This window comes from Carcharodon carcharias, chromosome 6 (assembly GCF_017639515.1).
Source record: "Carcharodon carcharias isolate sCarCar2 chromosome 6, sCarCar2.pri, whole genome shotgun sequence".
NCBI lineage: Eukaryota > Metazoa > Chordata > Chondrichthyes > Lamniformes > Lamnidae > Carcharodon > Carcharodon carcharias.
Window position 1 is genome coordinate 111,286,158 of NC_054472.1, and position 24,555 is coordinate 111,310,712.

The following is a 24,555-nucleotide window of genomic DNA, read 5'->3' on the forward strand; positions in this document are numbered from 1 at the left end:
CCATCTGGACCAGGTAACTTATCCATTGTAAGAGTAGCCAGCCTTTACAGTACATCCTACCTGTCAATTTTCACCCCATTGATTACTTCTAACTTCCTCACTACCACTGATATTTTGTCAGCTTCCTCTTCCTTACTAAACACCAACACATACTACACTCGCCTGGGCAATGACTTCCACACCAACAAAAGGATCAGTGAGGAGATTGCCATCATCCCCAGCAAGAAACTTCACAACTCTAAGCATGTATCACCCTCTTTGTTCCTAATAGGACCCACCTGCCTCTTACCACCCATTTACTATTAGCATGCTGGTAGAAGATTTTTGGGTTTCTTTTTATGTTAACTGCCATTCAATTCTCATATTCTCACAGCCAGTCTCATTTTTCTCCTCACTTTTCCTCTCAACCTATTACGTTTGGCCTGGTTGACAATTGAAGAATTTACTTGACATGCATACTACACCCTCTTTTTTTTTTGTTTAATTATATTCTCTATCTCCCTCATTATCAATAAAAATGGCTTTGGTTCCTTCCTTTCACCCCTGATGGAAATGTACATATCCTGTGCCCGAAACATCTCCTGCTTAAAGATCACCCATTGTTCCATAACCGATTTTTCTGTCACATTTGCATCCTTTTGACCCTGGCTAAATCCCCTCTTGTTCTATTGTAGTTAGCCCTTTTCCAATTTGGAAGCTCTTCTTTAGATTGTGCCTTTCTCTTCTTTATCACTAATCTAAACCTTAAGATATAATGGCCACTCTTACCCAAGTGTTCCCCCACAGTCACTTGATCCACTTGGTCCACCTTATTCCCCAGCACCAGCATTGTTTCCTCCATAGTTGAACCAAGAACATACAGATCAAGGAAGTTCTCCCGAACACATTTCAGAAATTCCTCCCACTCCTTTTCCTTTACTCTAACACTGTTCAAGTTGATTATTGGGTAATTATTTATTTGTTTGTTCACAAGGTGTGGGTACTTCTGGCTAGGCCAGCATTTATTGTGCATCCCCAATTGCTGTTGGTAATTAAAGTCCCACAATATTACCACTCAATAGTCCTTGCACATTTTTGTGATTTTCCCTCAGATTTGCTCTTCCATCTCTTTCTCACTATTTGGAGGTCTATAGAATAACCCCAGTGACCATGATCATACCATTTTCGCTTCTCAACTCCAATCAATTGAATTCTGCCCTTGGTCCCTCAAGGCCATCCTCTTTCCAACACTACAATGTTTTACCTAATCAGTACTGCCACCTAACTCCCTTATTTACTTCTCTATCTTTTGCAAACTCTTTTAAGTGGCCAGACACAACAACATTTTTAAGCCATGTTTCCATTGTTGCTACTGCATCATATCACTATATGGGTGTTTGTGCTTGTAGCTCATCATCCTTATTCACCACACTTTGTACATTTACATGCATGCATTCTAAACCTGTCTTTGTATTTCTCAAAGTCCTTCTTAGTCTGTTTCTATTCAACATGTAGATTCATGTGCATAAATATTTGCTCTACAGGGAGCCAGCATGGACTTAATAAGCCAAATGGCCTCCTTCTGTGCTGTGATGACCATGACTCTTGTACTCCCATTGGGCTGTGTCGCAGCATGCCCACTAATAGCTTCTGGGGAAGCAGAGGAACTCGAGATAGTAATTTCCTGATCACTGCACATTTCGAAAGGTCATCCATCAGAAATACTCTGTCATTCTGCATCGATGCTGCTTGACATGCTGAGTATTTCCGGCATTTTCTGTTTTCATCATCTACAGGGCCAGGACCACTCCTCTGGGAAAGAAAAGTTGATGATCAGTTGCAATGTTTGCAATGCAGTGGATTCCAATCAAAACCATGGCTTGAAACTTGTCTGCTTTATCATCAATGAGCGATAGAGCAGCTGAGAGAATTAATGTGATTTATGGGATACCTTGGTCATCAAGACCCCAAATGTACTTTGCAGCCCCAGGTTCATCCCAGGACTGCACCTTTCTTATGGTCACTTAACAATCAATTGCTCTGCTGGAACATAGGGTGCATCAAGATAGCATGAAGCGTTGCAGATGCTGTTATACTTTATCCCTGAAAGGACAGATATGGAAAATTCACTGCAAAAGAGCCCAAGCCAATTATCTAGGGATGTCTCAGAGCATGTCACTTGTGTTGAAGCTGGACTTTTAGTACAACTGTTAGTAGTAGATGATTCATCCTAGCAAGCTGTCTATAATACATTTCAGTATTTGGAACATTTCTCCGACTTTGTTGTTTGCTTTGACTATGACTATGCTAACTTTAGTCAGTGGTTGTAGTTGTGAGGACTGACGCTGCATATTGCATCAGGTAAATATGAGTATTTCACCTCCGTACCATGCCCATGCTCTTCACGCACCATCACCTCTGTTTATTTGCCTGCCAGTCTCACCTGCCCATGCTTTATTGAATTTTTTGAAGAGGTAACAAAGAGACTAGATGATGGTGATGCATTAGATGCGGTTTATCTAGATTTTCAAAAAGACCTTTGATAAGGTGCCCCATAATGAACTAATGAATAAGATCAGAGAATGTGGAGTTCAGGGGAAAGTAACAGAATGAATTGCTAGCTGGTTTCAAGACAGAAACCGGAGTGTGAAAGTGAAGGGTACTTATTAAGAGCGGCAGAATCAGAAGTGGTGTTCCACAAGGATCGGTGTTGGGACCACTGCTCTTCACAATTTACATTAATGATTTGGACTTTGGAATCAAAAGCATAATTTCTAAGGACAGTATTTAATGGAAGCGATGGGAATCTTGCCCACCAGCTGGTGAGAGCCCCGCTTCATCAGTTTTAGAGAAGGCCCGCTATATTAAGTGTCACTCCGGCACTTAACTGGACAGTGGCGGGCCTTCCCTGGGATCAAAGACCCTGGAGTGTAAGGCCCACCTGGGAAGGCCATCAATATATGAGAGTTACCAAGAATTCCAATAGAAAACTCAGAAGAAACTTCTTTACCCAAAGAGTGGTGAGAATAAGGAACACTCTGCCACAGGGAGTGGTTGAAGCAAATAGCATGGATGCATTTAAGGGGAAACAAGACCAGCATTTCAGGGAAAATGGGATAGATGGGTTAAGATGGTAGACTCAGATGAGGAAAGCTAGGAGAAGGCTGGAGTAGAGCATAAACACCGCATGGATTGGTTGGGCTGAATGGCCTGTTTCTGTGCCATATATCCAATGTAATCCTATGTACTTCCTTCTACAACTTCTCTTGTTCTGTCCTCCCACCATTTTTTCTTCTTCCTCATTTTTCTTTGGCCTACAAGACTCTGGAGCAGCACTGATGAGTCCAGCTCTTGTGAAGACCTTCTTTTGGTCTCAGCTCTGCAGGTGGGCAAGAAAATTCTGTCAGTAAAGCTACCAGGTGCCTTCTTTTTTCTGACTACAACCTTAGATCAAGTGGAGCAATCCACTGAATTTAAGTTTATTAGTAAGGAAAGTAAAATGAACTAACAAAGATTCCATAAATTCAGGGCTTCACCCGCCTGTCATTGTGGGCTTGGGGGCACAACCTGTCAGAGGCCCAGAACAAGAGGTCCTTGCAAATTTCTGTTCGACATATATAAACGCCAACATAATTAGACACATCATGAAGGATGCAGCTAATGAACTTGAGTAGGTCATACCAAGTAAATCACAGTACATAGGTAGGACAGGCAAGTAGCAGTGGCAGAGGAGAAGCACACATCTGATGCCCGATGGCCCCTGACTATCATCAATGACTTCTGTACTCTAAGAAATGCAGCAGTGAGGTGACCTTGTGCAAACACATCATGCTTCCTGTTGGGGAAGAAGATGAAAATGTTGGCTATATTGACCAATGCATTACTCACCCATTTGCTAGAAGTATGGGAAGCATGTTGGCTAACATTACAAAGAAAATGCTTGCCTGGAAGGAGATGGAGACAGCAAAGCTAAAAACACTTGACAATTCTGTCTCTGTGGTTCAAGTATCCTCTAGCAAATACACCAGTACAGGATTTGAAGCTTGCAATTAGATGCCTTATTACTCCCACTCAGTTGTCCTTAAAAAAAAAAATCAGTGCTTGCAGTTTCAATAACTGTTTGTCCATATCGAACAAGCATAGAAGACAAATGGGGAAGGGAAACCCATGCAAGAATGCTAAAAATTTGTTTTGATGGGAGAGGAGATATCTTCAAATTTAAGGACAACTGAGTGGGAGCAATAAGGCATCTAATTGCAAGCTTCAAATCCTGTTTCAAATTACTGGTGGCCATTAGTTTCAAAAACCATACCAAGTCTAATATTTTATTGGTGAAGTTATACAAGATGAAAGAACATGCCAAGAACATGCACCAGAGATAGACTGCCCATGGCCATCATTATGCCACCAATCCACTCTGTCAGTTCCGGCACGCCTACTAGGCAATGACCAAAGACAACTGCCTTTTGCATACTCCAAATCAGCAAAGAGAGGTGTATTTGCTAGAGGATACTGAACCACAGAGACAGAATTGTCAAGTGTTTTTAGCTTTGCTGTCTCCATCTCCTTCCAGGCAAGCATTTTCTTTGACATGCTAGCCAACATGCTTCCCATACTTCTAGCAAATGGGTGAGTAATGCATTGATCACTATAGCCAACATTTTCATCTTCTTTCCCAACAGGAAGCATGATGCGTTTGCACAAGGTCACCTCACTGCTGCATTTCCTAAAGTAACTCCCACGCTGCAGGATAAGACCTTTGCTCCAGCAAAAATAGGGCCTGTTTGAACTCAGCACCGGGTTGAAATATCATGACGGTGTTCAGATTTCCTCCATGTGTGAGTCACGTCCCAACCCCAATCCCTACTGTCAAAAATAGGATCTGTTGGAAATCTGTTGGGGACGAGACCTCCGGAGCCAAAGTCCCTGCATCAGCTTGGATAGGATGTAGAGTCTCCATGATTTTGTGGAAATCGAGGCCTTAGGCTCTACCTACTATGTACCATCCTTCCATAAATCCAAACATTTCTATCAAATCACCCCTTAATCACAGGAATGTTACAGTGCAGAATGAAGCTATTCAGCCCATCATGCCTGTGCCAACCTGCTGATTGAGCAATTCACTTAATGCCATTCTCCCTCTTTCTCGCCGTAATGCTGCACATGCTTCCTTTTCAGATAACAGTCTAATTCCCTTTTGAATGCCTCAATTGAACCTGAGTCCACCACACTCTGAGGCACTGCATTCCAGAGCTTAACCATTCGCTGCGTGAAAAAAGTTCTCTCTCATATTGCTTTTGATTCTTTTGCCAATTACTTATAATCTATGCTCTCGCATTCTCAATCCTTTCACTAGTGGGAATAGTTTCTCCCTATCTACTCTGTCCGGACCCGTCATGATTTTGAATACCTCTATCAAATTTCATCTCAGCTTGCTCTTCTCCAAGGAAAACAGTCCCAACTTCTCCACTCTATCTTCATAATAGAAGTTTTTCAACTCTGGAACCAGACTCGTGAATCTTTTCTGCACTCTATCCTTCACACCATTCCTAAAGTGCAGTGGCCAGAACTAGGCGCAATACTCCAGTTGAGGCCAAATTAGTGTATTGTGTAAATTCAACATAACCTCCTTCCTCTCGTACTCTATGCCTCTATTAATAAGGCCTAGGATACTGTACGCTTTTTAAACCATGCACTCCACCTGTCCTGCAACCTTCAATGACTTATGCACATATATACCCAGGTCCCTCTGCTCCTGCACTCACTCCCTTTAGAGTTGTACCCTCTCCCATATCCTTCCTACCAAAATAAATTACTTACTATTTCTCCGCATTGAACTTTATCTGCCACTTTTCCACTCATTCCATTTTGAAGTTCTACACTATCCTTTCGTCCTAATGAAAACAACAAAAGTTAAGTTTTTCAAGTGTTTCTTCACATCTGTATTTTCTCATACCAGGGAACATCCTAATGAAACAAAAACAGAAAATGCTGGAAAAACTCAGCAGGTCTAACAGCATCTGTGGAGAGAAAGAGTTAACATTTCAAGTCCTCATTACTCTTCAGAGCTAAAGAGAAGAAAAAATGTGATGAGATTTATACTGTTTAAGGGAGGTGGAGTAGGTGAAGTTGGATAGAAGGCCAGCGATAAGTGGGGGCAAAGGAGAGATTGACAAAGGTATCATGAACTGAAGGACAAAGGGAGTGTTGATGGTAGTGGTACTGGCTAAAGGAGGTGCTGATGGTGGCATGAAGGTCAGAAAGCAGAATGTAGTAATAACAGGACAAGGATAGCACTCTGGAAAGAATGATATGAACAAGTGACAGATGGCCCTTGTGGGTGTGGGGTGGAGGGAGGGAACAGTGGTGGGAAAAAAGATTGAAAATAGGATAAAATATGGGGGTAAAACAATGAATAAAAATGAAAATAAATAACAATAAAATTAACTGGATAAAAAATAAAAATGAATATTGAAAAAAGAGGATAAAAAAGGGGTGAGGGTGGAGGAGAGAGTTCATGGTCTGAAGTTGTTGAACTCCATGGTCTGAAGTTGTTGAACTCTATGTTAAGTCCAGAAAGTTGTAAAGTGCTTAAACATCCTAATGAATCTGTGCTCATAACCTCTCCATTGCCTCATCAACCGCCCTTTAATGAGGAGGCCAAAACTGAACAGTATTTCAATGATGCTCCCATTAAACCTCACGATGGACCAAGAAGGAGAACATAAAATTATTGAAGGAGCTCCTTATTTACTAACAAATGTTGCCATTTATGTATGTGATTGATTAAAGTAGAAATAAAACAAAGTGATTTTTAAAAACATTTTCCCTTCACTGGGCTACTACTTTCTTCTATGAAGAAAATTCTAGGGGCAGAATTTTGCTGTCAGCGAGCAGAGGGCAGGGCCCGCTCGCCGATGCATAAAATGACATGGGATAACGTCGGGAGGAACCCCTGACATCATTCTGCCCCATTTAAATTTTCAGGAAGGTGGGCCCGCAGCAAAATCAGCTGCGCGCCCGCCGACCTGTCAAAGGCCAATTGAGACCATTGACAGGATCAATTATACAATTAAAGGACCTGCCAGAGCAACCTTAAGGTTGGCGGACAGGCCAGAAGCCCGGGTGGGGAATAGAAAAAACATGAAACCTCATCCACCGGCGGGATGAGGTTTCATGCAGGGTTTTAAAAAGTTTAATGAACTTATTATGTAAATTATGAACATGTCCCATCTCATGTGACATTGTCACATGAGGGGGACATGTTAGGGACTTTTTTTTTTCCTATTTTTAAAAGTGTAAGTGATCTCCCTGAGGCTGCACTTAGCCTCAGGGAGATGTGCGCACTCTCGTCTTTAGGGAATCCCCCCCCCACCCGCACAGGAAGCGAATAGCGCCTCCCACTGGGCAACACGCTGGGTGGGCCTTAATTGGCCCACCCACGTAAAATAATGGCGAGGCCCGCTTCTCCGGCGGGGATCGACTCCCCACCTGCTGGAGATTGGATCAGGCCCGCCCGTCCAACAGGCAGAAAATTCTGGCCTAGATGTAGGAAGGGTTGATAAATTGAGATTTGATTGCAGGACAGTGGGAGGGTTGGGGTGGAGAGAGGAGGTCAAGAGATTGAGACACCCCAACCCACCCACCGCGACCCCGGGGATGGGGGTGGAGTTTGACAGTGAGAGTTGGGGGGGGTGTGGGTGGGTGCAGAAGCAAGCAGAGGACTCTCATTTGCATGTTTGAATTGACCCATTGCAAATTTCAGATGGCTGACAGGTATGCCTAAAAACAGCGAGGACAGTGATGTGGTCGTGGTTATGCTGCCAGTGTAAATTAGGTACAGGACCTCACACCCAGAAATTGGAACATATTGGAATAGTTTTACAGACATTGCCTCTCCAACATGTGTAAGTGACTTTTGCTAAATGTGGCCCATGCCAAGTACCAGTATACTGGATCAGTCCTACCATGTAAATTGAGTTTGACACCACTGCTCTCATATGTTAAATAAAAAATATTCCCCCTTGATTTTCCATCCCTTTAAGCATCAAATAAAAAGATAAAAATGACTTATGTACAGAACTCAATGATGCCTAGAGTGACCTTCGACTGAAATGCAGTTCAGCTGTTCCATGCAAGAACAGGCTTGTGGTCAGAATGCCAGCCCAAGTTCCCCTGAGGTTTGGCAAATCCATTTCAACCGTGTCCTCTCACATCAATTCTTTCTACACACCTGCCTTTATCAGTCAATGATCCAGTGCAGCTTTTTTTTTTACATACATTGCTGAGAAAGTAACACCATGCAAGATCAATTTAGCATTGGGAGCTATAAACATAAAAATACAAGTCAATCCACTGGCAAATACAAACCCACATTTTCTGGTGTTATTTTATCTGTTGTTACAACTGTCAGAGCTATTGCCATGAGCAACCTGTTTTGCTAATTTAACAAATTTTAAAACCACTATAAAAGATTTACAGCAGATAGATCTAGTTACTTGAAGCCAAGTAAAACACTTGGGTCCATATAGAAGTTTAACGAATGATCCTCTTTTTGGCATGAGTATCATAAGAAAATGCTACATCAAGGATGAGAATAAGCCATGAGCCATCAAATCTCATCCCTCTTGCATCCAAACTTTCAGATCATGGAATTCAACTGCTTTTTTAACATTCACTTTTTTGGGGGCTTTATTATGATGCCTGGCAAGCCAACCCAACCATTTATCAATCCTTAAGTAAATACATTTTTCCTGGTATCTTTTGCAAACATACTTTTTTCCAGTTAGGTCACTGGTCCCACTTTGCAATTATAATCTGAATTTTCTTTCTGTCACTTAGTATTGTAGACATTAAGTTCTAATATCCCTATACATGGCAATTATCTCAACAGTTCATTAGAGCTGTGCAAGCCTAATAAAAAACTACAATGTAAACTGTGGCTGAAGTAGGTCAAGAATTGAGGATAATTTTACTATTGATAACTTTATTTACAAAAAACTGCTTCTTGAAAAATCACAGAACACAGTGGTCTACAGTTGAGAACTGCATGTATTTGCTAGGGCAGAAGTCCTGAACACATTTGTAACATAATCAAACCTATGCCAAAAGCTAAAGCAGGTTATGCATTGACAGATGCAACTTCAAAAGCTACATGAACTAATTAGGCATAATTCATAGGGCTTAAAAATCCAGTTTCTCAAAATGAAATCCATTTGTTCTTACCTGATACACAGTACCTCACTTAAACAATAACGTGTCCAAATAATGCTGCCTCAGCTAAGCAGGAACAACTTGTGCAAGAAGATTTAGTCTTAAACATGTTTAACTGTACATGCAATCTAAAATAAACACAATGCTTCATCTTAGGGGCCAGACCTCTGTGCACTCCCTCCTCCTATTCCTTAGTGCACTTGCTGCCAGGCAATCCAATACACCTAATCATGTGACCTGTTGCCATGGTTGCTGTGAATCCAGCTGTTCATGTTAGAGAAAGCTAAAACAAACATTTTCATCCTGATCCTGTAGAACAAAGCCAAAGTTCTTTCACTGTGGAAGTCAGTTGCTTTTACAAAGTAATTATTTTGCGCACCAAATTATAATTTGAACCAAATTAAAATCAGAATCCACTGGTAACAATAAGCAGAGGAAAAAAGCATAAAAATGAACATTGACCATATCCACACAAGGTGGTCAAACAATTATCTTTTGAATTCATGGGGCAGCATTTTCCCCCCGTTGGGGGGATGTACGGGAGCGGGCGGGCGGGTTCCTGATCGGCGCCCCCAGTCGGGGGTGCACCGCCATTTTATGTGGGCGGGCTATTTAAGGCCTGCTGAGCATGACGTCTGCTCAGAAGCGCGGTGTGCTCCCTGTGTGAGCGGGGGTGATTCCCTGAGCCGGAAGTACGCTCTTTTGTGCATGAGAGTCCTGAATTGAAGCCTCTAAATGCTCTGAATGCAGCTCTGAAGCGAAATGAAGCTGTCCTGTTTACAGAAGCAACCAGTAGCAAGTGATATCCTGAACTCCTCACTAATCACTTTGACAAGCCCACTGACCCCTCTTATCCCGCCCGTGGATGAGGTTTTGCAAAATGTAGCCTTCCCGCCTGCCCGTTTTGCCTGTGCAATGTCACCCTGTATCATTTTACGCAGCAGCGAGTGGGGCCCGCCCCCCCACCCGGAAGACGCGGCCCATGATTTCAACTTTTAAGAGCAATACACTAGATTTTACACGTCTCCTGCTAAAATAGACCCAAAACTGTGGATGACAAATACAGTAGTTCTTCTACTTTCTTCTAAACTATCAAGCCATTCTCCTGTTGTTCAATTTTGCCCTGCTGACAAATTATCTGTTGGAAGCAATCAGGATCTCTTTGGCTTGAACAGCCAGGTCTAGAAGCTATCAACTGAAACAGCCTGTTTTCCATTTGTCATACATCTGGAAGTTGCACCAAGTTAAGGTTTATTATTTAATATGCAACAGATCTTGTGCCCTCTCCTGTGGTGTTAGGTAGTGGGGGCACTTAATTGGGCAGGAGGGTGGTGGGGTGTGCCCTGCCAACTCCCCACCTCCGCCTGATTAAGTCCGAGGCAGGAAAGCCAGTGGATGACCATCCTGCCCCGCTGCCAACTGAGGGCCTTAAATGGGCAATTATTGGGCAATCAAGAGCCGCATCCTGCCACCACTGGTGTTAATCCAGGAAGGCCAGGAATCTCGCTATGCAGCACGACAACAAACCCTGGCATGTTTGCTTATGGGTGACCAGGGAGGTGGGCAATGGGGGAGGGTCCCTCATTCAAAGGCACTCAGTGCCTGATCGACGGACCTAGCATCAGGAAGGAGGGGCCTGCTGAGAATCACCTCCCTGCCCTTACTGACAACCATCCCTCCTCCCGCAATCCCCTTCCCACTATCATTCATCTTGTCTAGGTGCCTCCTTGATCAAAGGCCTCAGGTGAATGTCATATTGGAAGCAGTCACTGCCTCCCTGGTGGCGCTGCTGAGTGCAGAAGAGCTGCTGGCCTCTGAATGGCCATGATTCTAACCCCTGGGGTCCTTGATCCCAGGGGAAGGCCCACTGCTGGCTTAATAAATACCTGAGTGGCACAAGATGCAGCAGGCTTTCCTGAAAAGGGCTCACTGAAAGCACCCACCCCGCTGCCTCCACAAGATTTTTCACAATATCTATCTGTGGACTCTGCTCCAAGTAGCATCTTTACAATTTCTAAAGTGACAGCGGCCTCTGACAATGCCATTTCTGACAATGATAATTAAGGTGTGATGTTGGCAGGGTATCAGAAAAAAGACTCAACAGGGTAGAAATTAGTCTGGGCCTGTTTTCAAGCCCAAAGTTCATGCTGGGAGAGTAGCATGCACTTGTACCAAGAGGCCCGAGGACCAATTTCTATCGATTTGCGTACTCATAACAAGCTGCCAGCACCAGACGCCCAACAGCGACCCTCAGGTTGTCAATGTATAAATAATCACACTGCATGGCAATCACCTTGTTAAAGACAACTGCTAGTTAAACAGGCAATGGACACTGATTATTCTATCTAAATAGAATAAAAAGAAACAACTGCAACACTTTGTGGAAGCTACTTGGAAGTCAGTAACACTGAAGCGTTGTCTTGAAAATAAACCAGCTTGAACTAAAAGACCAGCCTGAATTAATTCTTCCACAAGCTCTTATTGTGAATAACACAGATAAGTACCAGGAGGAGTTGAGGTGAACTCCCATGGGGAAGGGACAATCCTGAAGTCTGTGAATTTGCAGAAGTACTCCTGATATCGATGCCAAAGGGTTTTAAAGTGAAAAAAGTCATACTTCTTGATGACAGTCACAGGGACCTCGGACGAAATCTGAAGGTGGCAGTTCCAACATCTGCCCGCTCATTGGTGACTAATTTTGTAAAGAGGCATTCATGAGGCATTAAGTCTGTCATTAACGTTTTCAAAGAACCAAGTATGTTTTAGGCATGAGCTTGTGAAGCCTAAAATATAGGCCACGTTTAACAGTCAGCCTAACACTTACACAGGCTGACCCACTACTAAACTGGTTTGCTTTCCCACAGTATTAGTTCTTTCTCCAATGTATGTGCACACATAGTCAAGCCTAAGCTTTCTTCATAAAAGGCTGTCAGTAAGAGAAAGCCTCCAGGCCAAGCAGATGTCATTATTTTTAAATTAATAAGCAAGCAAGCAGAAATAACAAAGTACAGGGAATATATTCAGTGTAAGAGTGTTACTCCAGTCCAAACACAGAGAAGAAATCAAATCCTTCATTTTTTTTCTTGATTTCAAGCCTTTAAACATCATTTAGATTGACCAGAATGTTGCATGCGCAGTTCTAGTCTAAAATCTCTCTTCAGTCACAAAATGCCTATTCTGGCAGGGTGTTAATTTAAAGAATAACTTGGAGCGCAGATTAGACTAATGGCAATCTGATATCTAATCATTTCGAACTTTGCTTCTCGAGGAATCATTTATTTTTAGAAATGTGGGATGTGGCAAAGCTTTAATTTCTGGTGATGACAACAATCTGGACCAAAACATCTGCTGTTTGTCTTGCTGGGTGTTTGGCTTGATTATTATTTTTGTCTTTAACAAAGTTTGTACTTCTCAATTATGTGTTATTTCTCATTCTACCTCTGTGATGATCACCTGGAGGGAAAGGAAAGGGCTTTTGAACAGCAGGGCACAGCCCTCATCAGTAGCTGCTGCAACCCATAATCAATTGGACAGCACTGAAAAAAAGAAAACAGACATGTTTCTATTGATCTTCAATGTTTGGGGACAAAACAGAGAGTTATAAATGAGAGTGTACTTCTGATAATCAAAGCTTTTTTTATGCTAAAAATACTTAAATTACCCAATTATTAAACTAAGAGGAGTGCATTAGGAAGTTTCACCATCATGGGTGTATCCACTTGTATGGAGGAAAGGAAATACCCATGGTCATCACATTCTATGAACATTGAACCAAATTCTCGTGCAGTCAGGACAACTCTGAAGACCTTTAAAAATGGCAGGTGGGATGGGGAAGTGCCACTCCCATTTCCTGCTGTGGCAATTTTTGCCAGGAGAATGGTGACGGGGCATGAATTGCACAGATGCAAAACACAAATCTGCTGGATCATTTGAAATTATTGCTGAATCTAAACAAATCCTAGTGTTACTGTTCCAAAGGCCAAAAGCCACAATGTGGGAGTCATGAATTTATGCAGGAAATGTAAACCCTCTTGAATGCTGGTAAATTCTGTTTAAGTGTCATAATCCGAAGTTATTCATATCCCCAGCCCTTTAAAAATGCAAAAGAAAACTTGACTGCAGCTGTCAGTTAAGTTAAAAAGCACACATTGCAGGAGTGTTTTGATTGACAGGCCGTCTGGTATAGGTTAGCAAAAAAATTACCATCTGCTCCCACTGTTCCAATAGACCTCATTGTTGACATTTCTCAAGGGCTATTATTACAACAGAGCCTTTATGAATGCTGGCTGAGTTTCAAAAGGTTCAAAGCCATTTATCTCTGCAGGGAATCTGAGTACACATTTTGATTGACAGTTTTAAGAGGCTGTTAAAGGATCAATTGTCTTTGATGTGGTTATTGAATAGAAGCTTGTTTTTATAAAAGATTGACCAATTGAGAGGATTTAAAATATTTGAATGGGTGTCATGAATGAGAGGTTTTTTTCCTGTATCAAGTGTGTATGAGATTGTTAGAAGTTTAATTGTCCACATAGCTCCTGAGGTCTTCCCATAGTGGACAGAAGCACAGAAAATAGGACCTGGAGCAGGTCATTCAGCTCTTGAAGCCTGCTCTGCCATTCCATATGATCACGGCTGACCCTCTATCTCAATGCCATGCTTCCGCTCTCTCCCCATACCTCTTGATGCCTTTAGAGTCTAGAAATCTATTTCCAACTTAAGTATATTCAGTGATTTGGCCTCCACAGCCTTCTATGGTAGAGAATTCCACAGGCTGACCACCCTCTGAGTGAAGAAATTTCTCCTCGTCTCAGTCCTAAAAGGCCTGGCCAGCATCCTGCAACTGTGACCCCTTTGTTCTAGACACTCCAGCCAGAGGAAATATCCAGTCTGTCCAGCCCTATCAGAATTTTATACATTTCAACAAAATCCTCTCTCATTCTTCCAAACTCCAGGCCTCATCAACCCAGTCTCTCCACATAAAACAAACCTGCCATCCCAGGAATCAGTCTGGTGAGCCTTTGCTGCACTTCCTATATGGCAAATATATAATTTCTTAGATAAGGAGACCAAAATTGCACATAATATTCCAGGTGTGATCTCACCAAGGCGCTGTACAGCTGCAGTAAGACATCCTTGCTCCTGTGCTCAAATCCTCTTGCAATGAAGGCCAACATACCACTTGCCTTCCTAATTGCTTGCTGCACCTGCATGCTTGCTTTCAGTGACTGGTGTACAGGTCTCTTTGTACGTTAGCAATTTCCAATCTATCACCATTTCAATAATACTCTGCCATTCTGTTTTAACTACCTAATTGGATAACTTCACATTTATCCATGTTAAACTGCATCTGCCATGTATTTGCTCACTCACTCAACTTGTCTAAATCGTCTTGAAGTCTCTTTACTCCTCACCACTCACATTCCCACCTAGTTTTGTGTCGTCTGCAAACTTGGAAATATTACATTTGGTTCACTCATCCAAATCATTGATATATATTGTGAATAGCTGGGGCCCAAGCTTTGATCCCTACGGTAACCTGCAATATACCACTCTGAAAAAGACCCATTTATTCCTACTCTGTTTCCTGTCTGTTAACCAATTCTCAATCCATGCCAGTATGTTACCCCCAATCACACGTGCTTTAATTTTGCACACTAACCTCTCACGTAGGACTTTATTAAAAGCTTTCTGAAAATCCAAATACACCACATCCACTGGTTCTCACTTATCTATTCTGGGTGAGTGACTCTGGAGGTGGCATGGGGGGGTATGAGTTGGCATGGAGAGTGCATGGGGGTATGATGTGGTGTGGAGGAGGCATAGATAGTGTGAAGTGTCATGGAGGGGTGGGTAAGGGCTAGAGGGCCTAACATCCTTTTATAAAACTGGGCTGAAGTCTCAGAAAAGCTAGGCAAGCCTTTTAACGAGCCCACCTTGGCATTTGCCCATCTCCGTGGCTACCTTCAAACTGCCTCCGGAGGTGGCAAATATGACTTGATCTAAACCCTGCCTCCCAGAAGTGAAAACTGTGTGTGACAGGGTCCTTTATATAAATGTGGGTCTGCCGGGTTGGGAAATTTCCCGACTCGAACTACACTGCCTTGGTCGCAAAAATGCAGCAATTGTGTTTGCTCTCTGCAAATAAAAAAAGAGATGCAGCTGAAGGACAAATCACAGTACTGAAAACCTTGTGTCTGCACAAGAAGCTGTTTCAGCAGAGGCTAAGGGCTGAATTTTCTCTTCAGCGTGCGGGGGCGGGCCCCACACGCCGACGTGTAAAATGATGCAGGGTGACGTCGGGCACGCGCCCACCAAACTGCCAAAGGCCTATTATGGCCATTAATAAACTACTTAATCAAACTGGCAGGGCTGCCTATCCAACCTTAATGTTGGTGGGCAGGCAAAGAGCCAAAGCGGCTTTCACATTTTTCATGAAACCTCATCCACGGGTGGGATGAGGTTCCATATAGGGTTTATTAAATTAATACATTTTTTTGAACATTTTATAAACATGTCCCAGCTCATGTGACTCTGTCACATGAGGGAGCATGTATAAATAAAAATAAATAAAGTTTAAAAATTAAGTTTTATTTTGAACTTAATCTCCCTAAGGCAGCTCCATGTGCAAAAGAGCGCAGGCCCCGACTGTCCCTCCTCCCCCACCCACACAGGTAGCGCTGAGCACTACCAGGCGCATGTCACGCTGGGTGGGCCTTAATTGGCCTGCCCACATAAAATGGTAGCGCGCAGCCGATTGCGGGCGGCTATCGGCTCCACCCATGCCTGCGCCTGCTCCCAAGATTCTGCCCTAAGTTTTGAAAATTCCTCCTGATGGGCCAAATGATCTCTTTTATCGCTGAAAATGTCTACAGTACTTGCTCTCAAATGTTCTTTTTACACAAGAAGTCCCACTTAAGTGTAAATTGCTGTAGTACTGCATGAAGCTGCACTTGCAACACTGTATGCAGTCACAAAATCACTGTATAGGCAATGCGTACTCTGACTCATCTGACTGTTTAATGCTACTGCCTGATTTTGCTACATAAAAGGTATAAATGGGTTCCAAATCAAAAACATGCAGTGGAAACTTGGATGGAATTGTTTTTATCTTAACCAGAATTCCAATATAAGTTATAAATAAAGCTTCTGCAACGGCTCAATGATTTCTTCCCAGTTAAGTAGCTGAGCCATAAAGACGGAAAGGGTGACAGGTTTTATCTATGCTAAGTTAACTGAGTTTAGGGTTTAGGTAGTAAATTGAATGAGCTCACTAAATTGGTTTCAGCACTCCTGGGTTAAGAAGTACAAAATTAGGCTTTTGCAGCTGACTGCTATCTCAATATATTGTTATCCCTTCTCCAAATCTGCAGTCAGCCATGGAACAAGTAATTACATCAACAGACACTGCTGATAGGCTCTCCTTGGAATTTTATTGCTGTGTTAATTGAAGAAACAAAGCGCGGAATTGTCCCCAATTTGCACAATTTGCACAAAGTGCGGTAGTGGATGGGAAAAAAGTTGTTTTACCTGCCAGCTGCAATGGTGGGTTTTCACATTGTTGCGTCCCATTCCACTCATTAATTATACAGCCACAGAAAACACACCGTCTTGCTGGCGGGCTGCCTCCAATTTGCCTGCCCTTCTATTACCTCACCACTTGCTTACGCATGGCACCATATTTAAACTGCAGCCGCGCGCACACTTCTTAATGCTTGCAGCCCATGGCTCATCTGGTGAAGACATGGCCCCAAAAAAGCCAAGAAGAGTGCAGCCCCCCAATTCAGTGCTGCATCCATTGGATACCTGCTGGGTGCCATGGAGGCCTGCTGCCATCTCCTCTATCCCAACTTTGGCCGCAGGAGCCCCATCAGTCCTACCACTCCAGCTTGGGAGGTGGTGGCAGAGGTGGTCAGTGCCAATGCTGTACACAAGCGGTCAGCCATTCAGAGCAGAAAGAGGATGAATTATCTCATCCAGAGTAAGGTAACCATCTTATCACTCTAAACTCACACACTCACAAAGCCATCACACATTCACTGGCATCTCACTCACTGCCAGCTCAAGGGACATCACCAGTCACTCTCTCACACACAGGCTCACAACTCCATCTGGCCTTATCTCCTCTGGGGACCGCCTCCTCAGCCCTCACCATCTTGAGGCCACTTGCACAGATCAACATGTACCCCCAAACACACCCTGGGATACCCTCATTCCCCAGTACAGCCCACGCCCTGCAGCCTCTTCCCTTGCCTAGGACCACTTCTCCCCCTTCCCCACGCTGGCCTTAGCCCTGCAGATGTTGAAAAGCCACCCCCACCTTACGTCTGGTGGGTGCAGAGCTGCCCATGAGCCCCCCTGAAAGTGATGTGGATGCTGCCTGCGAAGCCTAGTGCGGATGACAGCAAGTACTGCCCGAAGCAAGGTAGGCAAATAAACCTCAAAGTCCTGAGCGAAGTGCAGCTCGTCAGGTGCACGTCACTTATGTGCAGTTGTGAAACAAGTTGGCGTGCAATCATGGGTGGAGAGGACAATCACAAACCGATTTGACAATGGTGTGAAACTGATATTTGGCCTTCTCACCACATTGCCCCTCTCTCCACCCACCCCCCCTTCTACCCACCATGACGCCCGATGCCAACGGGGCCGAAAAATTCTGGCCAATGTTAGTTGAAGGAGTAACGTTGGCTGAAAATCTCAGAACACCTGGCTTTTCTTTGCAAAATGTCATAGAATTGTTTACCTACCCCTGAAAAGGAAACTGGCAACTATAGCTAATGCTAATCAAGCAAAAGTCAGCATTCATGAACCTTTGCAGAAGGGTCTGTTCCGAAGAGTCATATTGGACTCGAAATGTTAATTTTATTTCTCTCTCCACAGATGCTGCCAGACCCATAGAGTTTTTCCAATACCTTCTGTTTTTATTTCAGATCTCCAGCATCTGCGGTATTTTGCTTTTATGCATGGGCAATGGTATGTTCAAATGTTACATGTACTCACTTGAGTCATTGTGAAAGCTTATTCCAAACTTTTGGTTCAGATAAACATGAAATTACACTGCCAGGTAATAAAATGTGTTCATCACTTATAGTTACCAGTTTTTCCACTTTCTCTGGTGACCAGCTTTCTTGAAGATCCTAACCGCTTTTCTACCCAGAAACACACAGGTTAGGATTTCTTGGTCAGTGAGCGGGGGGGCGGTGGGGCCCGCTCAGCCGACACGTAAAATGACGAGTGATGTCGGGCAGAACTCCTGATGTCATCGCGCTCCATTTAAATTTTCAGGCGCGTGGGGGCTCAGCAGAATCAGCGGAGCGCCGCCGACCTGTCAATGGCCAATTCAGGCCATTGATAGAGTCATTAAAGTAATTAATGGACCTGCTCGTCCAACCTTAAGGCTGGTGGGCAGGCCAGGAGCCCTGGTGGGCATTAGAAAAAGCATGAAACCTCATCCACGGGAGGGATGAGGTTTCATGTAGGTTTTTAAAAATGTATTTGAACTGCATTTAAAAGTAATGGACATGTCGCAACTCATGTGACAGTGTCACATGAATGGAAACGTCAGGGAATTTTTTTTTCTATTTTTCACATTTTTTACTGTAGAGCTGATCTCCCTGAGGCAGCACTTAGCCTCAGGGCTGCTTCAGGGAGATGAGTATGCTCTATCATGAGCATGCGCGAAAGAGTGCACTCTCGGCTCAGGGAATCCCCCCCCCATGCCCGCACAGGGAGCACATAACGCTAGACGTCACGCTGGGTGGGCCTTAATTGGCCTGCCCACATAAAATGGCGCCACGCCCCCAATCGGGTAAACATCCCCCCCAACGGGGGGAAAATTCTGCCCATAGAACTTAGACTTCCTTATTCAGCCCTAAAAGATGCCATCTGTCCTGCTCCCAGTTGAGCAGGTTCAGCAGACTGGATGAGGCTGCAGCATAGCAATGATGCTTTTCAACAGCAAAAAAAATAAGCATTTAATTTCCCATCCAAAAACTACATGGTTGTTTTTAACCTCAAGTGTGCTGTATTCACTTAAAATCATAATTAATAAAAAGTTTGAACAGTGAGTTTCTGAGTAAGTGGACAATGGTGTTATCCTATATAAAAACAAAAAACTGCGGATGCTGGAAATCCAAAACAAAAACAGAATTACCTGGAAAAACTCAGCAGGTCTGGCAGCAGTTGACGTTTCGAGTCCTCATGACCCTTCGACAGAACTAATGGTGTTATCCTGCTAGTCCATGCATTCTAGTGATTGGGCTAAATTGGTGTCAAAATTCTTGACAAAAGGCCTGTAATGTTAACTTGGTTTCTCTCTTCACAGATGCTGTCAGACCTGCTGAATGTTTCCAGCATTTTCTGTTTTATTATTTTTCTAAACTGGCTTTTCATTCTTCACATTTGCTTCTATTACTGCACACCTTTTACTATTGAAACTGTTCAATATAACTCACCATGATACACAAATGGTACAGACAGAAAACACAAATGAACCAGCCCTAGCAAATATCTGATGGATTCAAAAAGTATCAAAAGAATGAAAAATATGCTGACAATATTTTAAGTTGTATTTTAAGCTCATTTTGTAGAATTGCCTGCTTGCTGGTTTGTTTTTCAAACTACCTGTAAATTATATTTAATAATTAATAACATTTGCATTACACTGTAGCTGCTACTATTTTTAATCTGAGAATCTATTATTTTATTGTAAATAAATTAATAATTTGAAACTTAGTTTGAAAAAGTTCACAACAAATTGTTAAACTTGGGCTTGTTTCCCCCTGTGGATTGGTACAAGTAGCAAAAAATGCTTGAAAATGTCAATTATTAAGTTTCATATTTTAGCCTTCAAAAACTGGATTGGAGAAGCAGAAAAGGGAAGTAAGAGGTGACCCCCGTCCCCCACCACCACACCTCACAACTTCCCACCACTCACAGCCCTGGCATTTGAGTAATTTTATTTAAAATTAGCAAGATTTTTTTTGCTATTTATTTCCTCTGAAATGCATTCAGAATTTATTTCCTCCCTGTTGATGTGTGACATGTTGGCTGAAGCCTGTTGAAACTTCAGCAATAAAAGGAGAAAGCAGCCTAAAACCAGTTTGAATTTGTGTTTCATTCTTTCTTTCCTTTAGGCTCTCAGCCAGATGAGCCTGGCCAAGTGCAGTAGCTCTGCTCCTAGTCCATACACTAAAAATTCTGGCTCTTTTCCTGGCCTGGGTCAGGCTCCACCCATTCAGGCGATGTTCTTACTAACAAATACACCTGCACCTCACTGCTCACCACTTCATCACTCAAGGCCCTATGCCCTAGACCAGGGGCACCCAGAGCTAGTGGCAAGAAGCCAAATGGAGCTATATTGGCACCCTTTCTCCCAAGGAGGTACCTGTGGCTCTGGCTGGTAAGGATAAAGCATGAATAGGCTTAGCAAACGGTGAAATGAAAGGCATGATGCTGTTATTGGGCAGCTGATTCTCAAGGATGCGGTTCTCAAGGACCAGATCAAACATAATGGAGCATCGGGCTTCCCACTGACTATGCTCATCATCAGAAAATAAAAACCTTCAAAAGGGCAATCAGAAGGCCTTTTGTTTCATAGCATAAAGTGTAGTTGAATATTAATTAGGGCCAAACTACGATAACCAGTTTGAACCAAACTTTAAATTTAAAAATTGCTATAAATTAGAATATATCAATTAATTGTCTAAAAGTGTTTATTTAATTTTGTCAATTTGTTTTCCTTCATTTTATGTAATAAATAAAATAATTTTTGCAGTACATAGTTCCAACAAGAAATCTAAGGTGCAATTACTTTGTTAAAAGTACCATAAAACCTTAAGAACGACCTCTCTGATTGGTGCCTGGCATAGACGAAAACAATTGTTACAATTTGCATTTGTAAAATACACTTTGCATCGGAGAAAGCATTTATCAATGAGGAGACACCTTTACCCCCAGCAAAGAGTGAGGCAAACTGAATTCAGGGTTCAGCCAACACATCACACATGTCTTTAATACATTTTTGAGATGTTTGAGAGGAGTGTGAGGTGGAATGATTAAGGAAAGTACCAGGGAGCAGGGGCAGAAAAAAAATCAGCTATTGATGTTAAAATGGAAGAAGCAGCAAACAAAAAGTAACTAGACTCAGAAGACTGGGAGGTAGAGATCATTCAGATAGGAAGGGACAAGGTCGTGGAGTAAGATATAGATAAAGACCTTGAAATGAATACATTTCATCATTGTTTTCAATCCTTCCATGGCCTCACCTCTCCCTATCTCTGTATCCTCCTCCAGCCTTACATGCCTCTGAGATCTCTGCATTTCTCCAATTTTAACCTTTTGTACATCCCTGATTTTAATCATGCTACCAATGGCAGCCATGGCTTCATATACCAAGGCCCTATTCCTTGGAATTCCTTCCTGAAACTTTTCCCCCACCCCTCTGCTCCTTTTCCTCCTTTAAGATAATTCTTAAAACTTACCTCTTTGTCCAGGCTTTCGGTCATCTGCCCCAATACATTCTTTTGTGGTTTGGTTTTGAATTTTGTTTGATGATGTTCCTATGAAGCACTGTGAGATGTCTTACAAGTTAAAGATGCTATTTAAATGTAAATTGGTGCTGGTTATTCACTATTAATTGTATCTCTTTATGGAACCATGTATTGCATGTATTTTGTTTATTTCATAAAATGAAGAAAGACAAAGGGGTGAATTTTTCTGTCGGCGAGTTGGGGGCAGGGCCGGCTCGCCGACGCGAAATGACGTGGGATGACACTGGGCGGAAGACCCGACGTCATCCCACCCTATTTAAATATTCAGGAAGGCAGGGGTACAGCGCGATCAGCTGTCCACCTGCTGACCTGTCAATGGCCAATTGAAGGCTGGCGGGCAGGCCAGGAGCCCTGGTGGGCTTCTGAAAAAACATGAAACCTCATCCACCGGCGGAATGAGGTTTCACGTCGGTTTTTTAAAAGTTTAATAAAGTTTTTGTGTACTTTATTAACATGTCCCATCTCATGTGATGTTAATGACTTTTTTTATTTTTCTATTTTTCAACTTTGAAAACCTTTCAGCGATCTCCCTGAGGCAGCACTTAGTTTCGGGGAGTGTGCGCTCTTTCGCGCATGTGTGAATGAGCATACTCTCACATTTGGGGAATCCCCCCACCCACCTGCACAGGAAGCACATCGCGCTTCCTGTCGGGCGGCCTGCTGGGCAGGCCTTAATTGGCCCACCCATGTAAAATGGCAGTGGGGAACGCCTGCCAGTCAAGGGCAAAATTCAGCCCAAAGTACAATTAATGCCACAGTATTGACCTCCCAGTGCAATTATTAGAACTGAATAAATATTTAGCTCCACTACTTAATTAGTTAGTATGTAGAAGAGCTAATTCATCAACTAAGGAATGGCAGCAAACTTATGAGAAGTATTTTTGAAATGATTTAAACTATTCACACCTTCAAACCACAGGAACACACCATAAAATGATTATAATAACTAATGAAATGCTTATGAACAAAAATCCTCATCTTACACTAACTAAATGACTGAAATAATGTGGTTTAATGTTGTAACAGGCTTTATATGATTGATATAATCTACGTGAGCTTTATTGCTTCAAGCTACAATGTCATCTAAACTCTACTGGAGTCTAGCCTTGTAATTACTCCTTGCTGTCTGTTTGCTATAGGAAATGTTGTGGTTTGTTGCATGCTCTTCTCAACATATTTATTTTGGTGACAAATGCAATATTACTGTCTCATGTTTTAAATGAGAGGCATTTAAAATCCAGGCATTGCTCAACTAGGATCCCACGTATGTCTGTGAGCTTAGATCTCTGAATGATTGACACTTTTATAGGGCTGTAATAAAAGTCATATTTTCAGGAAAGTAGTAAGTTTTGAATGAATAACTTTTAAAAGCTTTTTCATACATACTATTGTTACTATAGGATTAATTGGTTCTGTGCTGAGTGTATACTGGGTGAATGAGCATGTAAGTGCCATAGGTTGGCATGGAGAGTATGAGCGGCCATGAAGTGGGTGGTGGGGCATAGATTGACATGGAGGCTATGAGGGGCCATGGTGATGGGTGGAGGGGCATAGGTTGGCATGAAAGGTCTGAAGAGCCATGGGGGGATGGATGGAGGGGAATGAGGTGACATGAGCTGGCAGGGAGGGAGAAAGACGCATGTGTGGGGGTGAGTAGGTGTGAGGGGTGAAGGCAAGAGGGCTGTTTTTGTTTACTGATTTTATTGTAACGCGACAATGTCCTACAGCACCAAGGCTGTCCTTTTAAACAGTCTACCTTGGTACCTGGCAACCCCTGTGGCTGTCTCTGCACTGTTTCCAGGTGCAGATGGCCCAGCTCCAGTTATCTTTGGAACCCCCCCCCCAGAATGAAAATCCCACCTTTACAGGCACATTCTCTCGAAGCAGATAAGCCACGTTGAGAAATTTGCTGAATCCAGCTACCCACTTCTAGGACATATGAAAAACCAGCCCAATATGTCCAGGAATTGCGTATTTTTCAACTAAACAAAAGGTTGGGGGACAACTGTTCACTGGGGCATTCCCCATGGCAATGCCTCAAACAATCAGAGTGGCTTGTCTGGTTTGAATTTAAACAAAAGCTTGGGGAATGACTGTTCCCTTATGTATTCTCCATGGCAACACCTCTATCCATTAGAGTCCACTTGCCAACTAATCAGCACCCATTTCTCATGCAATATAAATAGTTCCCTTTGAAATTTGGTATTCTTGCGATTCTGTACTGATGAGTGCAAGACAAAAAGATTCAACGGCTCTTTTTTTTTAGCAATACTCAAGTTCTGGACTGAAAATCACTTAAAAGCTTGATCCAGCTTTTCCTGTTTCTATTTTGCTGCTAGGCTTCCTAAGCCCTGGGAAACCTAGTTGTCAATGTTAAATTTAAATCAGGCTCCAAACTGTCCTCTGGAGCCTGATTCAAACATTATGAGATGCCCAAATTTTCAGCAGAGATGCCATGCACCCCAGCGCTGTAAAAATGGTGGCAGACATGTATGTGGTGGGTGGGGGTCACATTACACAATTCTTTATTTTTAACACCCCCTCAACTCTCTATCGTCCATCACAGGGAGCTTAAAATTCTCCTCATAGTTTCTGTAACACACCCTTGTCTATAAATGTACTTTGCCCGGATCTCTAAAAAGATCCAATATACAATAACTGTTATTTAATATCTGACAACCAGCAATATATGCTTGCTTACCTTTACTGTAATAATCCGATGTTTAAATATAGTCTGAATGTGGCATAGGGGACTGTTTTAAGTTCTTATTCTATTGACAGTAATCTATTGCGTGCACTCAGTTTAAAAACACCA

The 24,555-nt window shown here is 42.7% G+C and overlaps 1 protein-coding gene across 27 annotated transcripts in view; it reads right to left on the reverse strand.

Annotated features, from left to right (window-relative positions):
• Window positions 1–24,555, reverse strand: part of dtna (dystrobrevin, alpha) — a 444,909-nt gene that overhangs the window by 240,136 nt on the left and 180,218 nt on the right. For 23 of the 27 annotated variants that reach the window (XM_041189640.1, XM_041189657.1, XM_041189656.1 and 20 more), the window contains exon 2: window positions 12,646–12,728. The exons of 2 other annotated variants lie outside the window; for them this stretch is intronic. In XM_041189640.1, the coding sequence (XP_041045574.1) occupies window positions 12,646–12,692 (47 nt within the window). In that variant the 5' untranslated portion in view covers window positions 12,693–12,728. Of the gene's footprint in view, window positions 1–9,204; window positions 9,276–12,630; window positions 12,729–24,555 lie in introns of those variants that run through there. 2 more of the 27 variants (XM_041189639.1, XM_041189638.1) reach the window with 2 other exon arrangements.